This window comes from Hippoglossus hippoglossus, chromosome 13 (genome assembly GCF_009819705.1).
Source record: "Hippoglossus hippoglossus isolate fHipHip1 chromosome 13, fHipHip1.pri, whole genome shotgun sequence".
NCBI classification, from domain to species: domain Eukaryota; kingdom Metazoa; phylum Chordata; class Actinopteri; order Pleuronectiformes; family Pleuronectidae; genus Hippoglossus; species Hippoglossus hippoglossus.
The window spans coordinates 8,954,880-8,971,449 of record NC_047163.1 but is presented as its reverse complement, the minus strand read 5'-3'; the positions used below and the strand labels follow the sequence as shown (position 1 = coordinate 8,971,449).

General features: G+C 39.3%; 2 protein-coding genes across 2 annotated transcripts in view; both read right to left on the bottom strand.

Moving 5' to 3' along the window:
• Window positions 1–750: 750 nt before the first annotated feature.
• Window positions 751–5,245, bottom strand: LOC117772737 (vacuolar protein sorting-associated protein 26B-like). The gene is made up of 6 exons (XM_034604137.1): window positions 4,859–5,245; window positions 3,792–3,948; window positions 3,477–3,641; window positions 2,913–3,088; window positions 2,661–2,803; window positions 751–1,841 (listed from the first exon to the last, which is right to left on the bottom strand). Exons 1-6 carry the CDS (start codon window positions 5,079–5,081, stop codon window positions 1,704–1,706), a joined length of 1,002 nt encoding a protein of 333 aa, XP_034460028.1. The 5' UTR covers window positions 5,082–5,245; the 3' UTR covers window positions 751–1,703.
• Window positions 5,246–6,648: 1,403 nt separating this feature from the next.
• jam3a (junctional adhesion molecule 3a) overlaps window positions 6,649–16,570 on the bottom strand; it is a 10,974-nt gene continuing 1,052 nt past the window's right edge. The window contains exons 2-9 of the mRNA XM_034604139.1: window positions 10,625–10,696; window positions 10,410–10,523; window positions 10,047–10,199; window positions 9,175–9,377; window positions 8,539–8,638; window positions 8,073–8,202; window positions 7,910–7,961; window positions 6,649–7,820 (exon numbers count right to left, since the gene is read on the bottom strand). Of these exons, the coding sequence (XP_034460030.1) occupies window positions 7,785–7,820; window positions 7,910–7,961; window positions 8,073–8,202; window positions 8,539–8,638; window positions 9,175–9,377; window positions 10,047–10,199; window positions 10,410–10,523; window positions 10,625–10,696 (860 nt within the window). The 3' untranslated portion in view covers window positions 6,649–7,784. The remainder of the gene's footprint in view (window positions 7,821–7,909; window positions 7,962–8,072; window positions 8,203–8,538; window positions 8,639–9,174; window positions 9,378–10,046; window positions 10,200–10,409; window positions 10,524–10,624; window positions 10,697–16,570) is intronic.

Sequence of the window (16,570 nt, the reverse complement as noted above, 5' to 3'; positions counted from 1 at the left end):
GCAGGTGAAAAGAATTTGTTTATGCAAACTGAGTTCAATTTACCCTGAGTGGAGCGTGTGTGAGGAGATAAAAACCCTCATCAGTGGAACACAGATGACATCGTGGTGACTGTCACTCAAGCCTCCTACTTCTCCCAGGTGGAGATTGAATTTGAATTCTAAAAGAGGGTGAACAGGCATGGCAGGAAATTGTGTGAGTATTGATAAAGTGTTGTGTGTACAGTGCATGCATGTGTGTGTTTTAATTTTCATACAGGTGCAATTTACTCAACGTCTTAAAATGTTCTTGGCAGCTACTGAAAGTTAAATATATGAAAACACAATCCAAACAGATGAGTTATGATTTCATTACAAGTCTAACAAAGCTCTGAGAAAACAAAAAGAGAAAACTCCTCCTCTCCAGCTCTGCCAGGATTTTAATAAAGTCAGTTTGAAAGCAACACCTACGAGCCTTTATACCTGAAAGTCTTCAAATGTGTTCACTGCATATATGACCTCCACTGTAGTCAGTTTAAGTGTTTCATGTTTTTATAGAAACAGTTGCGTGTGTTGTTTAACAGCCTGTTTTTATTTAAAAAATCGGAATAAATTCTGTCCCATAGTGTTGTGTGGCTCTAAATGTCAGTGTTGCACAATGTGGTCAAACTGAAACTTCTTCACGTGATATTTTTATTATTTTGTCCATGTCTCTTCATGATAACCACATCAACACATTAATTTACTTCAACAATACAGACTCTGAGGTTTTTCCATTTGGCATCAATTTATTTGACTTCTGGGGACAAGGAGTAAGAGATTAGCATTTTTGCAAAAGATAGATCGTTCTACTGTAACTTCTCTTGGGTTAAAATACTAAAATCATGTTAGAGGCAGGAGGATTTAATTTGCTTGATACACTGAGGCACAAATTTCAAGTCTCTAACAAAGATGATAAAGAGGACTTCATACTATCAGATCTGAATACAAACACTGTGACACTCTTTACCTAACACCACTGGAATGCTGAGGTAAGCACATGGACATGAACGGTCATTTTGTGGCACCGTGTACTGTAGAAGCAGTGTACACAACCTAGCACAGGGTAACAGGATTCATCTGGTCTTATGTACAGGTTATTTTTAAAAATGTGTTGGAAAATACGTTAAAATAAAAAGATTCCAGTTTCCACTTCCACGGTTATTTTTATGCAAACACACAAACACAAACCCAAAGAGATAAAGGTGTTCAGCAAGACATAGCAGTGCAAAGTTATCTCAGATATCTTGACCTAATAGCATTGTTAGGAATGCGTTTATTACACATGGAATGTCGGCCACATTTAGATGGAAACTCCTGACATTTAAGTTGCATTAATTAAGAGACAAATAAATAATTTTATCCCCAAAAAGCGTGAAAATGTAACAAAAGGCTTAAAAATCCATGAACTTCACATGAAACATTTTACACAGTGGACATCGCGACAGGTGATTAGTTTGATTCCCATAAAGAAAAAGGAAAGTATTAATGAGGAACGTGAAGACCGGCCGCCTGACGCCACTTTAATGCCTCATGCAAACGGTTTCATTGGTCACATGTCTGTCTCCCTTCTTCCTCCCCAATAAAACAGCTGCTTGACGAGATGATGTACAGGTTGACGGGTGCCTTCACTTCTCCGACGCAGACGCTGATGAGTCTTGTGTGAGGAGACAGGAGGTTCGGCGGCTCTACCCGCTCTCCTCCCTCGCCGCCTGTTCCAGGGCGCTCTCTGAAGCCGCCGAGCCCTCGAACCGCTGAGAGGCGATGGCGGCCTGGTGGGACATGCTTTTCCTGACCACATCGCCTTTCCTCCACAGTGTGATTTCCTGTAGAAGGAGAAAAGGTACGAGCACGTTGGTGTTTAGACTTAGCTTTATTATTTATATGCTCTATGTCTATGTGCACTGGTAAAATTAATGGCACTGTATATTAAACTTAAGACCATTTCAATAACCTGGGTTTGCTCGTCAGGGATCTCACTTTAATAAAATGTATTGGTTGTGTTGGTGGTGTTTTTTTTTTTTACAGAAAATGGAGCAAGATTCTTTGTCAACTTCTCAATCAGGAATAGTTTCTGGTTTCCTTATTCTCCTATAAAGGTAAACTCAGTATGTTTGGGTTTTCGACTATTTGAAGATATCACACTGGGTTTCTGTGAAGTCGGGATGTGCTTTTTATTGATTTTAGCAATCATCAAAATAATAGGTAATAAAATACCTGTTAGTTGCAGCCCTACTATGAATAAATGAATATTTAAACACTAAAAAAGTGTCGGCTGGTTTCAGCTCTTTATCTGTTTGCACATCGGCTCAATAGAACATCACACAGACTTTGTTCTGAGGAGCCAGCAGAGTAAAGTTAAATGTCCAGTTTCTTAATGGATGTTTCTATCTTGGGTCTTTACCTTACACACTGTTAACTCAAACCTTTGGGACCCATCCATGGGTGTTAGACATCTCTAAATTAATCAGCTTTCTCCAGCAGATATGTAACTGTATTCAGAGGGTCAGTGAAACCAGGTGCTACATTTGCAGGGATAATTCTAGACTCAGATTAGTGCCAGATGTAGAAAATATTCCGATTATTTTAATACATGCAAACACTGAGCACGAGAGAAGCCGCTCTCCCCTTCATCACGATCTTACCTGCTGTTTGAAGTAGCGTCGTTCCTCCTCATCGATCAACACCAGGTTCAGGTAGTAGCGCACGGAGAACTTCTTGTTGATGTCTCGCATCGTGGGAGTCAGATCATAACCAGCCAGAAATAACCGGATGGGAATGGATTCCCCTGAAATATGAAGTACACGGTATCAGATTAGATAAGGACTTATCTTAACTGAAAAATAAGTGTTCTATATTTTAAAGAAACTTGATAATTATGAATCAGTGTTGTTTACCCCTGACCGGAGCGCCGTCCATTATCTCATACTTGGCAATAGTGTCATTTTCATGGTATACACTTGGGCCGGTGCCTGTTGTCTCACGTTTGATTATATCAATCTCCATGTGCTTTATCTTAATCCTCACCAACAGGAAATAGATTTTTCCGACAATTACATCTTTCAGATGGTACCTGTCAAATAAATACAACAAAGACAAAAGCATAGAATGAGAATTAGAGCTGTAAATAAATAGGTTAGTATGTGTATTCTAATTATATATAATACATCTGAACAGATGTTTGTCTGGACGCTTTAAATTGTGTCCAGACATTGCTGTTGATAGATTAATAAAAGTATTCAGTCTGAAACTGTTATTATAATGTCATCATTTAGATTTTATGATTTTCTGTCTTTAAAGGCATTTTGTAAATTCAGTTTGAAAAGTACCAGAAAATCATGTTTATTATTTGTGTGAGAGATTTTCATGTCTAAATGGGTAAAACAACTAGTTGGTGAATCGATTGAAAGAAAATCAGCTGACAATAAGTTAGTTTGATCAATTGGAAAAAAAGCTCTTACTTGGATTTATTATACTCAAACTCGATGTGGAGACAATCTTCGATTCCAACCTCCATCTTAATGGAGGAGTTGAGTTCGGGGTAAGTGCTCAGTGTGTGGACCACGATGTCCATCTCTTTACTGATGTCATTTAGTCTTCTAGTCACTGTGGCACGAAGGAAATATCTGCAAATGGAACAAACAAATGTTAAGTTACAATATTATCGCATCAAACCTGCAAAGTAAATGCAACAAGTGCTAGTGACACCACATGACAGGCTGGTTACACTCAGAGTCACTCATTTCACTGCCGGTAAAGTGAATGATCAAACTTACCTTAGCTTGACATTCTGGCCTGTGTAGGACTCGTAAGGTTTCTCAACATGAGTGAACTCAAAGTCGAAGGTCTGCGACTGAGTTATTTCACCAGGTCTCGCAAGATCTTTCACCAGCGAAACAAACTCATGATGGTTTCCTCTGTCGTAATACAGCTCTAGAAAAGAAGAATCGGATGCATTTATTTTATGATTGCTTCTGATAAAGTAAATTTTGGACAGATATACATCTATGATTTGTTTTATTTTGTGTTACAATTGGGGGGAAAGGGCATTACTTTATTTATTATTATGATAAATGTCTTTTTGGAGGTAAATTTCACTTGCACAAAGCAATGTTTTCAGAGTTTTACCCAAAGAGACTGTGTGAAAAAAAAATGATGGGAAAATAAAATGTATAACTTATAACCAAAGGCAGAATTATACTACAGGAATATTAGTTAAAATCGCTAAGTGTATTAAAAAAAATAAAATGCTTACTAAGTAAATAGGACTCCTCATTTCCCACGGTTATTCCACAATTATTGTGCAAATTGGTTTTATATGTAGTGAGGTTTAAACTAAAGTTGCAACCTTTTTTATTTTGGTAAAAATGTATTATTGCACCAGTCAATGGTTCTAAATTACTGTGTTATTGTGAGGATTATTATTAGTTTCCCTAATAATCAAATGCAAAGAAGTGTGTGTCTTCTGTGTATTTTACAGATATTGAGTGATAACACTGCTAACTGTTGTAAAAAGGTAATGAACAGAAGCCAGAGTGTGAAATGTGTGTCAACTTGGTATGATTGTCAATGTAATCTTCTTCAATAGCAATATAACAAAAGTTAAATTGTCCAAGCACAGTGAGGAGGATTGACACAAAATTGATCTGCCTCAAAGAGCAAAGGAGCAAAAATGACTCAATAATAAACTGATATTATTTAATAATAGCAATAAACAATAATGGTAGTAGAAAAATAAAAGTAATAAAGGAAGAGATATGAATAATAGTGTGACAATAAAGGATATGAACTGTTGTAAACATTTCACTTTTGATCATAATTTGTAGGTGTGTGTGTTTTTTACCTATTTGACCAACGAACTCGATCTTGATGCCCTGGTGCTCCAGCCTCTTCCCGGGGCTCTTCAGCGTGACGTTCACCCTCCCACTCACGGTCTCTCCATCGTAGAAGAGAAAGTACTTGTCCTTCTTCCCGTCCTCGGTCTTGTGCTCGGCTTTCTTCCTCGTCTCGGCGTCATTCAGCACCACGTCGATCTCTGCACTTTGTCCGAAGCTGAAGAAACTCATGGTCACGTCGCGCTCCTCTTATCTCGAAAAATAAAAAATAAACGACTGAGCGCAAACCCCCCCAGCAGTTTGCTAACGTAGTGAAGAAGATGACAACAAACACACAACACAGCGGAGGCCTTCTTCTTCTCTGAGCTCACACACACACAGCTACACACACACACACAACCACACAGCTACACACACACAACCACAAAGCTACACCTGGAGGAGACGAGGATGCTTCTCAGAAAAACTCCACATTAGCTACATGTCAGCACTCGTCTCCGCCGATGAAGCTGAACGTGAAACGACGTCTGGAGGCAAAACGCGCAACAACACGTCCATTAGCACATTAGCACGTTAGCTCCCGGTTCCCCCTTCTGTTTGCCGCGGAGTCTCGCGGGTCTGCAGCGGTTTGACAGCCACGAGCAGCAGCTTCACGCGGAGGAGAAACCCGACATGTTTGTTTTCTCTGAGACGAACTGTTGTCAAACCACCAGGAAGTGCGAAACCTGTTTGACACGACTGCTTCCGGGTGGAGGTTTTCAGAATAAAACCAAACAAGACTGGCGGCCCCTGTACCGGAAGTCTGGACATCTCACACATTCAGGTGAAAACATTATTATTGTTTAAACTGATTTACTCAAATAAACAACTGTAATCATAATTGCAAATGTCCCCATTGCGGGACTGATAAAGGACTTCTTGTCTTATCTTAGCTTTGTGCAAGAAGTTTTTTGGTCTTTGAGTAAAACTACACATTTACGTTTGATTAATAATGATAAACTTTATTCGTGTAACACCTTTCAATGCAGCTCAAAGTGCTTTACATACAATATAAATATAAAAGTAAGTGTAGTTTACAAATGTTGCATCTCAGATTTTATCTCTGCTGTTGTTGCTAATCCATTCAGAGCCTTGTATGTAAGGACGGGAACCATAAAGTCAATCCTGTGTGTAACAGGCAACCAGAGAAAGGCAGCTAGAACTCGACTAATGTGTTCTTTCCTCTTGGTTCTGGTTCTAAATGTACTCAGAAGTTTATTTACGTAAAAGTATCTAATAATATCCATAATAACAATAACAAAATACAGGCTTCAAATTATCCAAAGTAAATTGTCCTGATTATATATTCAGGAGAATGGTCCCTACCACATAACTGACATAGATACTGTGGTATTTGGTTGTAATTACAGGTTTATCGACTCCTTTATGTCCAGATGTAGAGTGTAAACGCTTTTAATGCATGATATCATATATTTTATGTAATCATATAAGTTATCTAAAGCAATCAAAAAATGGTGTCGTATAAGTATAAGTATTAAAGTAGCATAAAACAGACTACTGTATGTTTGTGTGTGTGTAGTTTACTGTTACACTCAAAGTGTTGGATTATTTCTATCAGAAGTCATCAGTGCGTGTAGACATGTTACAACATTACGACATGTTTGTTTTTTCTTGAGTGCTGTAATTGATGTGTGCGTAAATGTGTCAAGAGTCTTGGTTTAAAGTTTAGTTACTTCTGTATCTGCATACTTTTGCCTGCCCTGCATACATACACAACAAAAACACTTTTAAGACAACATTTACAGTTCAATTGTATTTAATAGTAACAAAATAACATGAACATGTAGAATTAATATCAAATGAACAGTGGACATTTTACAACAGTTCCTGAGTTGTTACACAAATCATTGACACAAATGTTTGAAATTAAAATAATACTGTTATTACTGACGGGCTTGACACTGCAGAAACACACTGAACAGTAAATACTGTACATTTATTTCCAACCAACAGTTTTATTGCCATATTTACAATAAGGTATGGTGTGCAATGTATGAAAATCAAAAGATCAAAAATGTTTGTATTTATGTACATTAAATACCGAGTCAAAACTGGACAATATGTCCAATACTCAAGAAAAAAATATTAAAGTACAGAAGGTCACTTATACACAGAAACAGCACTCTAAAAATCATACTTCACCACCTTTTATATTTTATATTGACTTTGCAGCATAGTGGGATACATGGTTTTCAAATTCAAGGGTTAATCTGTACTTGCACTTACTTGTTATGACTGTAAATAGAATAAAGGCTAATGAATTGTGCCATATCAGTTTGAGCTATTCAGCCTTTTTGCAGTCTGCTACTTGTCTGTATAACGACAGTATATACAAAAACTTGTTTCTCCTCTTCCCCACGTGAAACAAACCCGAGAAGAGAATGTGTTGATCTTATGAACAAAGAAAATGTAAAGGAGATTTGTAGAACAATTGCAGTGTACACAGTAAAAAGTTTAAGATTTATAAAAGAGGATTTGTCCAAAAAACAAGGAGAGAGGAACGTGGCTTCCAGCATCTTTAGCAATGACACCGTGGAACAAATATCACTGCATTCAAATGGTTTAATAAAAAAAGCTGGATAATGACTAAAACTAATACACTGTAAAACCCCCAATGTTTCAAATGGAAATGCATATTAACAAAATAAAAAAGAATGCTGTTACTTTTATAAATACCATAAAACAGTGCCACAAAAATTATATCAAAAATTACTTTGGCAAGTTGGCTGATTTTGATGTGCCTCAGAGAATAATGTGCCATGTTCCACCTCTAACTTCAGCATCTGGAGCATCATTGTTGCAAATTAACCTCAACAGTTTTTGCTTGTGTATTTGATCCTTTTCCTGCAGCTCTAACCCTGAACCGAAACCCCGTCAAATGATGAATGAACTCTTGTGGCGGAAATGGCCCTGTAAAAAATAAGAATTAGAAAATGAGCACGTGCAGAGTTAATGACACATAAATTAAATGCTGTGTATGTTTCAACGATTTTGTTTACCTCATCTGCGTCACCGTAGTCAACACCATCAGTCTGTGCTGGCCAGTTGTAGCTGAAACGAATAGATACACAAAATCAAATTTAAATGAAATCATTCAAACGGCGTAGAACGGAAGACAGAATGACAAAGCAACCCTTTATCAGAGGTGATGTTTATACTCACTTATTTTCATTGTGACCTTTTTTGTGGAAGCATCCACGTCTAAGGTAATGACAAAGGGAAGCAGCCAAACAGAAGAATAGAATCACTGCTCCGAAGCACTTGAGGAAAATCCCGAGGATGTCGACATCATCTGCAACAGAACAAAGATCATATCTTAACAGATTTGTAGGTGGTCTGAAAAATGTCAGTGCCTGTAGTTTTGAGTACAAGAGGTTCAAGTTGTGCAAACACTTTTGCTTAGGGACTAACTACAAAGTGGATTTAGCTTTGTTTGCTTGTGTTGAGTGAGAAATGATAGTAAAAAAATCATCTCTTCTTTGCAGCCGTCTTTGATTGAGGTTGCTTTTCACATTACAGAAACCACCAGGGCATATTTTTAATCAGAACATCAGCAGAAGACGTCACAGAAACTACCTCAAACCTTTGGATGTTTCAAATCTGTGAACAGGAAAACCACGTCACTCACAGACTTCCATTATTTGCACGGGACACTGTGCATGTCCTGCGTCGTTCTTCGCCTGGCAGTAGTACTCTCCTGCGTCCTCCTTCCTCACCCTTCGAAATTTCTGTGAAGACATTTTTTGAAATATTTAAGTCCATTGACACACAGCAGCAATGTCCAAAAATTGCTTCAAGATGTCGGCCTGTAAATAAATCCTTATTGTCTTTAATTGTTCTGTTACACTTTATGATACGGACATGAGATGTGTTTAATAATACAGTAGAATTCCTTCCTGTGTGTAAGACTTTTTCTCAGTTATTATATTTGTGAAGTGAACTATTTACACATCATATCACCTTGGCTTTGGATGCATCATTATCCTCCTTTCATATGTGCCAGTTTTGGGTTTAGCTTCCACACAGGCTATCTTTACACACATGGATTAATCCTGCTATTAGTCATATGATGGCTATGGGTTTATTTGGATTAAGCTGTTCACATTTACATTAGATAAGCTGCCATTAAGTATTCTAGATGCTGAAGAGTCTCATCCACAAACAGGTCAGTCAGATACTTCCTCCTGCTTAACTGAGACATTCTATTTTTAAAAAGTCCTAAATGTACCAATAACGGGCAACAACACGTCTCTGTCTGTCTTACCAGGCCTCCAGTGTCGGGGTTGATGCTGTATGAGGAGTTGAGCAGCTTGGGGCTGTTTTTGGGATCCTGAGGAAGCTCCTCATTGTTGTGGAACCAGCGGTACTGAGGAGCAGGGAAGCCCTCGTTCTCCAGACAGCGCAGCTCCGTTGATGTTCCCACTGTGACCGCCTCTGGCACGCTGCACCGTGGAACAACAGGTTTCACTGCGCACAGACACACATCAGTCAACAACAGGCTCAACACATTAACAACAACCGACTGTTTTTGTTTTTGACTATTTAGTTGAGGCATGAAATATCAAAATGAAAAACCATGACACATTAAAAGAGCCTGGAATAATGACATAAAGCACCAGTCCAACATTTTAGGGAATACACTCAAATATTGTCTTAATGAGAGGAGAGAATAACTGATCTACCCCTTTCTCTGTACAGGACATATTAGAAATAATAATCAAGATTTTTTGTTGTTGTCACATCTGGTTGTATAATAAATAATAAATAATAAATAATAAATAATAAATAATAGTTAGTTAAGTAATACAAAAAAACATAATGGTAGTAATCAGATAAATACAGCAATACAATAATACAGAAATAGAATAGAATTTGTGTGTTTGTAAATATACAATAATAAAATCAGAATACTATTTATTCAGAATGTATCTATAACTATTACTATAAAATTTGCCTTAACCCCACAAATCATAAAATATGAATTCCATAATAATATAAAAACAAAGAAAAACTACATTTTTGATTTTGGAGGTGCAGTGTAATTCTCTGTTCATCTGTTAACAAACAATAATTTAAGTCTAGATGTGTTGCAACCATCCGTGGTGGGTATCTGAACCCAGTGTCGGCCCACCGCACCTCTCACTGCAAGACTTAGAAGTATCTCATCAAAGTCCCTCTGATCGTCGATGGCGGCCACCTCGCAGCGGTACTCTGCCGTGTCAGAGCGAGTGGAGTTGAAGATCAGAATGTTGGCTGGTTCTCTGAGCTGAGCTCTCTGCTCCAAGTCCCCTTCACAGAGAAGAGGAAAAAACACTTAACAATTCCTCATTCAAATACACAGTGTGACTCTTCACAGAGCAAAAAACAGAATCCGCTGCCAACTTCTTTCAAAGTACCATTCATTCAATCTAAGCTTTGAGTCCTGAGACACTGTTTTTCCATTCCGTGCTCTGCAGGCTGATATGGTTCTTTTAAAAAGAGACTTTCTGAACGGTTTACCTGATATCTTGTTTTGGAAGTACACATAACTGGGGACACCGTTTTTAATCTTTTTCCATTCAATCCTTGGGTTGTTTGTTGAGATGGACTCTATTAAACAGGTCAACTCAATGGCTGTGGAGGAAACAAAAAGCGTGTGAGCAGTGTGAGCAGGAGTCAGGAAGAGAAAAGCTACTTTGGCACAAATAGGTTAGAGAGATTTTCCAGCAACTTACGCTCAAACTCATTTGCCCACACAATCTTGTCGGTGGTTCGAAGGGTTACCCCGGCTGATGATGGAATTTGGCCTGTGGAGAAAAAGGAAAAAAAAGACACCAAATGAGTAACGCTGACAGCATACACAAGCATTAGCAGACATTATCTAGTGGGCATGTTGCCTAATAAACAGAGGATTAGACCGATAAATTTAGAAACTAAGAGAGTGTGAGAGGCTTGGGATTCGATTTAGGGCAAACATATCCTATTAATTAATTCCCATTTGTGTTTAAGAGGATTATAACCCGGAGCCAAAAAGTGTACATTTTAAAGAGTTGATAAACATGTGTATTGCACATAGTGTTTTAGTATAAACTGACTCGGAGTACAAATATTCAGGCTTCAATATTTGATTTTGTTCTTTTGTAGTGGTTAAATGGTAAATAATTTAGTTGGTGATGGTTCATTGCAAGTGAGAGCAGGTTTTAAAAGTTAAATTACTGCAATAAAATATTAATACAGTGGTATCGGTAAATACGTAGGCAGTAATACAGATCTATTGTTTCGATTTTTCTCCAGCACACTGCATTTGGACTGAAACCCTGACTGAGGTTAAAGTGCTGACTCTCAGCCTCTCAGCCTTTTTCTTTGAGGTTGTCACCGCGCATACTGAAGAGCCTGTGTAGGAAGCTTTTCATGCACAGTCCCTCTGTGTGCCGCCCTCAGGCCAATGCAGCAGAACACAAACAATCAGCAAAAAAACAGTGCCACTGAGGAACTGTTTCCAGTCTACACTCATTTTGTTTCAATTAGTGAGGAAAAACATTAGAAATCAAGAGGGAGTTGAGTATTTGTGCAAAGACAAACTGGCTGTAGCTCGAGGCTGATTAAACTAATAGTGTCCATATTATGTTTTTCAGGTTTTTCCCTTTTCCTTATTGTGTTGTGCCTATAAAAGATCTGTTAAAGGCCAAAGTCAGTGGTACAGAGAGTCCATCTCTCCCACAGAAAACTCTGCTCCTGAAGATGCTGAAACACCTTGTTTGCACTCCAGGCTTTTTTAATGCCCCTATAAAGCATCACATGACCACCTACCAGCTAGTTTGACCCGAACTGGCACTGCAGACCCATCACCATTGTTACCATGGCTACAGCAGTGTTTTGCAGCTGATCAGGAAGCCTCTGGGTTCGGAGTGTGACATTTCCGACACGCTCTTTAAGCAGATGACCAATCACAAAAAGAGTGGGGCCAGTGACCAATCAGAGCAGACTGGAGTTTTTTGGGCCAACAGCTAAAATGGAGCGTTTCAGACAGAGGGTGAAAGGAGGCGATGATGCAGCAGTGAATGGTCTGAGCTTATCAGCATGTGAACCTATTTTGCTAGACCCCCGAATTAAAATGATGAAACTGTAAGATATCTACTGTTTCTAATAGCAAGTACGTGTATATCCCAAAATATCCAACCATTCACAAATCCTCATTTAATTACGACACAGTAAAGTTACCAAAAAAGAAACATAGTTGGAGACAATCTATCTCGTGCAACATTGTGCCTGCTGCTTGTTTCCTTTTCTTTTTGTAGATGTAAGCATTAGCATCAGTAGGACACTAGATCTCACTCGTGTTTGGGTGATGAAACATCTCTGACTAATACCTGGGAGCAGTCAATGATGCATCACCCGCTCGAGCAAAGTGCTACCATTTCATTTCTGTAAACATATTTCCATTATTTGGTCCAGTGTGCGCTGTTATACCATATTGAAATGTGAGCTCTGTGGAAGGGTTGTGCAATTTTTACATTGTTATATAACAAATTTGGGCCAAACGGTTGTTTAAAAGCCACATATGCCCTAAGACATTACAAGATACAAGGGTTTCTTGCTTCACTAAATTGTGACGCTAAGATACTCTGAGCTTCAGTGAATAAATAATTTATAGAAATTCCCCCAAACAAAGCAAATGCAAAGGCACAGACATAACGCAACAGTGAGACTGTGCTTCCGTTCTTAACATATTTAATCAACATCATCACAACATCATGCCCCCTGGCTCAAACAACACATGACATATACTTATTTGAAGTTCCGTGCTTGGGTGAACTCCTTAAAGCAATCAGTGTTATTTTGTAAATGTCACATTAAAATAACGAGAGGCATAATTCACAAGTTTAGTAAAAAACTGGGCCATGTAGAAAGCCAAGTTGAGCGTTAAATTAGAGAGTCGTGGGAAGGCGGGGGACGACAACAATAAATTAGGCAAATGTGAAAATTATAATTTCAGATGTACACATGACTCAAACAGTGTGTTTGGTTTTAAATGCTGGGAACAAATAAGCATGTCGCTGCCCTACACTCAACCTACTGTGTCTGTGACGTTTCCAAATGTTGTAATTGCTGGGTATACATGTAACTAATAGCACCCATGCTGAGTAATGAAGGCCTCCCTGTGGGGTCATGTGAAGGGTTGCAGATGAAGCAGAACGTAGACAATAACAGTCATCAGGCTTTGAGTACAGCAGGGGAATCCGCTCCTGTTGGCCCGAGGCACTCGGAGCCACTCTGAGGTAGCTCTTCGAAGCGGCCCTGTGAGCACACGAGTGACCCTGAGATGTGCAGGGTGCCACCGGGAGCGAGCGTATAGCTGATGCTCAGGCTGCAAGTGATGCAAACATGGGTCCTGTCAAGGCATCCGGTCATACAGGCGCAGCTGCAGACACTGATGAGATCTGACTCCCAGGTCTCAGCTTCCGTCCCTGTTGCTGACTTTCCCACCCTGTGCATCAAGAGCTATTTTTACCCCAACTGTGACTGGACATCCTGAGAGACACAAAAAGTGCTCGTCCAGCAAACGCACCCTTGACATATGCATATAAAAAAGACAGGAGCTGGGGGGGATTGAAGGGACTCGTTTTCAGGAACAAAAGGAAAACTGAATCTCTGTAAGATATTGGCCATCGAAAAAAATCTGATGCAATCACAGTGGAAAATATCGAGTTCCAACAAATGCGCATTAGAACTCGTTATTTCAGGGATTACGACATAACAGTGTCTCATGTGTCAGAGTCCGTTTGTTTTTGTAAAGCTCTCTGGAACACTGATAAAAGGTCGATGGAGGAGACCTTTGTTGCATGTGACCTCCCCCGCGTCCATTTGGCCAAAAATGAACCAAAACACTTTTCTGTCTTTATTTTTGCAGTATTTAACAGACTATACTGTAGCTGTAGTCAACAGAGGACTGAGTAGATACAAGGAGAAGCAAAATCCAAAATTAGTAACAACCAGGCAGTGTCAACATGATTTTAGTGAAGGTTTATCCAAACAAAACAAAACTAGGCCGTGGGAAAGACTAACCACAGTCGATTAACAAGACAATGTGCAGCTAATTACTAATACAGGCTTAGAATAAAAGCATTCATACAGCCAGGCTTGGACCCCCAGTGACACAATGTAGGCCGAGGAGAAGACAATATTTTTGAATTATGAAAATAATCTCAGCGCCTGCTGGAAAGCGAACAGAGGCTGGATTTTAATCCCCCTGCTATTGTAACGCAGAGACAATACAGGTCTAGAGCCCGTTCTGAGGGAAACACGCTCCTAACTAGCCACATTCTGAAATCCTCTTATGGGCTAAATGTGAAAACAACCACCCATCCCCATCCCCATCCCTGCAACAAAAAGTTGTTGATCCAGTGCATCTATAAAAAGCCAGTTTCCCAGACATTCCAGTGCAGTCTGCTGCTAAAGGCAGAGTTAGCTGCGAGCAGACGGGGAGCGGAGTGAGGACAAGGACCGGTGGGATTCACAGCATAGTGGAGTGAGTGTGTAAGAACAATTAATCACTCCAGTAGATTAGAGGGAGACAGTCATGTTGTCATAAATAATTGAGCGATATGTAAGAAAGAGACACGTGAACTGTACTTTGCTCTCGTGTTTTCTAAAGACGCCTGTGCACAGAAAAAAAACTCTCAACACTGCAGGATCCCACGCTGACTAAAGACCGAGAGATAATGTAGCTCCGGTAGATTTAATCTCTGCAGTGCCACTGACGCATCAGACTGCACAAAGTATTGAATAAACAGAACAAATATATCAGGCAGAACGTTTTGGGGACAATGTGCACAAAACATCCAAAATATTTCCATTTGACAAAATGGTGTAGAAAAGAAAAGGTTTCATTTGACGCTGATAACTCATATCTTACTTTCGTCATTTAAAACACAAAACTACCAATGATTCTCTCATTCCAGCTTCGCAGATGTGACGATTTGTCTTCATTATTATAAACGACTGTAAACTCATGTAAGCAATTCTTATTTTGCTCTGTGGGAAATGCTATCTTACATTTTTCACTGACTTCTTACTCCGAAAATGACTGCAGGAAGGAGGCAACAAGGACTTAATTTAAATTTAATAATTCAACTTTATGCTCTGCTGTGTCCTAATTACATGAAGCATGAATTAAAGAATGCTAATTCCGATTCATCCTCATTGTTCACCTCTGAAGACAGCCAGAAACTCAAGGACAGAATTTTCTATTCATCTATTAATATGAGTCTAAAAACATGACTGCTGCTATACTTCTGAGCCATAAGGTCGGACCTGATTCAGCACCAAAGCAGTGTCAACGGTCTAATTAGAGCGAGCTTTGCCTGTCGGCCTTCTCTTAGTCATTTGATTCACACACTTTGCAGAAGACCTGGGTCAAAAGTTCAGCCCTTACTGATGCAATTTTCATGGTGTAACCGACCCACTCCACGAATTCCACTCAGCGGCGGCAGCGGGGTGACCTCACAGCAAACGCACACCAGGCTGGACGCAACACATCGCTCAGCATCCGCCACATTGATCAACTCAAAATGCTCCAGCTGTTTTTAAGGGCAGCCACCATGAGACATGTCACCTCTGCTGTGCAGCCTCACCATGACCGACTACGTTTTCAACTGACGGCCTCGACCTGCGGCACTGACAACACCCCGCCCACCGCCATCAATCACCACGTGATCACCAAAGGTCAGTACACAATGTTACTTGTGGACGGGATTCGAGCTGGTTAGAAAGATGACCTTTGAATTTTCGGGTTTTATTAGTTGTGACCGACAGTAGAGTTGAAACCATTCATAGATTATTTGATTGACAAATGATTGACCAGCTACTGTTTTGATAACTGATTAATCATGTGATTAATTTCTCAAGCAAAAATGTGCCTTTTGTTCAGGTTCTAAAATGTGAGGATTCTGTTTTATATCACCGAACTCTAAATATCTTTAGGCTTTTAAAATCACAATCAAATAAAACAAGACTGTGACAGAGTGACCTTTAAAACACCAGCAAATAATCCATGACTCAACATAATGGTTGGCAGTTAATAGATGATCAATAATGAAAATAATCCCTAGTTGCAACCTGAACCAAATGGTACGCACATGATGTGACTTCACATTCTGACCAGGCACCAGTTATAACGGGTTTATGACATATCAGGATTTATATTTCAGACTTGATCATGTAGGCTGCTGTAGAAACCTTTAAGTATTAAAAGTTTACAGGAGACCAACAAATTCTCACGCATTCATTAACATTTTGTGATGCTTATTACACATGATAAATCCATTTACCCTTTAAACTGTAGATTTACACTTGCCTCAGCGCAGTTCTCCTGATGTATTTAAGCGAAACCCTGTCCCCCGTGCTGCAGCCTTCAACTGAGGCTGGATCAACAACTTGGTCAACAAAAGCCCTGGGTTCACTATATATCAACTGTTTGTACTAATTAGGAATTGAAACAACTATTATCAGACACGATGGACCCTTCATTACTGAACATCGTGGGCTTTGACTTGGACTGTTCTGTCTGACTAACAGTTATTTGGACCATTTATAAAAAAACACGCATCCTTATCATTAGATTCGCCTTAATTCTAATCTTAATGAAACCACCATGTGTTGTATGCTGGGGGTCAGTGGGA

Excerpts from the sequence above, each read along its gene's own strand:
- LOC117772737 (XM_034604137.1), bottom strand. The coding sequence starts at position 5,081 with ATGAGTTTCTTCAGCTTCGGACAAAGTGCAGAGATCGACGTGGTGCTG. Across the intron at positions 3,642-3,791 it reads GGCCAGAATGTCAAGCTAAG|ATATTTCCTTCGTGCCACAG; the intron begins GTAAGTTTGATC and ends TTCCATTTGCAG. Across the intron at positions 3,089-3,476 it reads TTTGAGTATAATAAATCCAA|GTACCATCTGAAAGATGTAA; the intron begins GTAAGAGCTTTT and ends TTTATTTGACAG.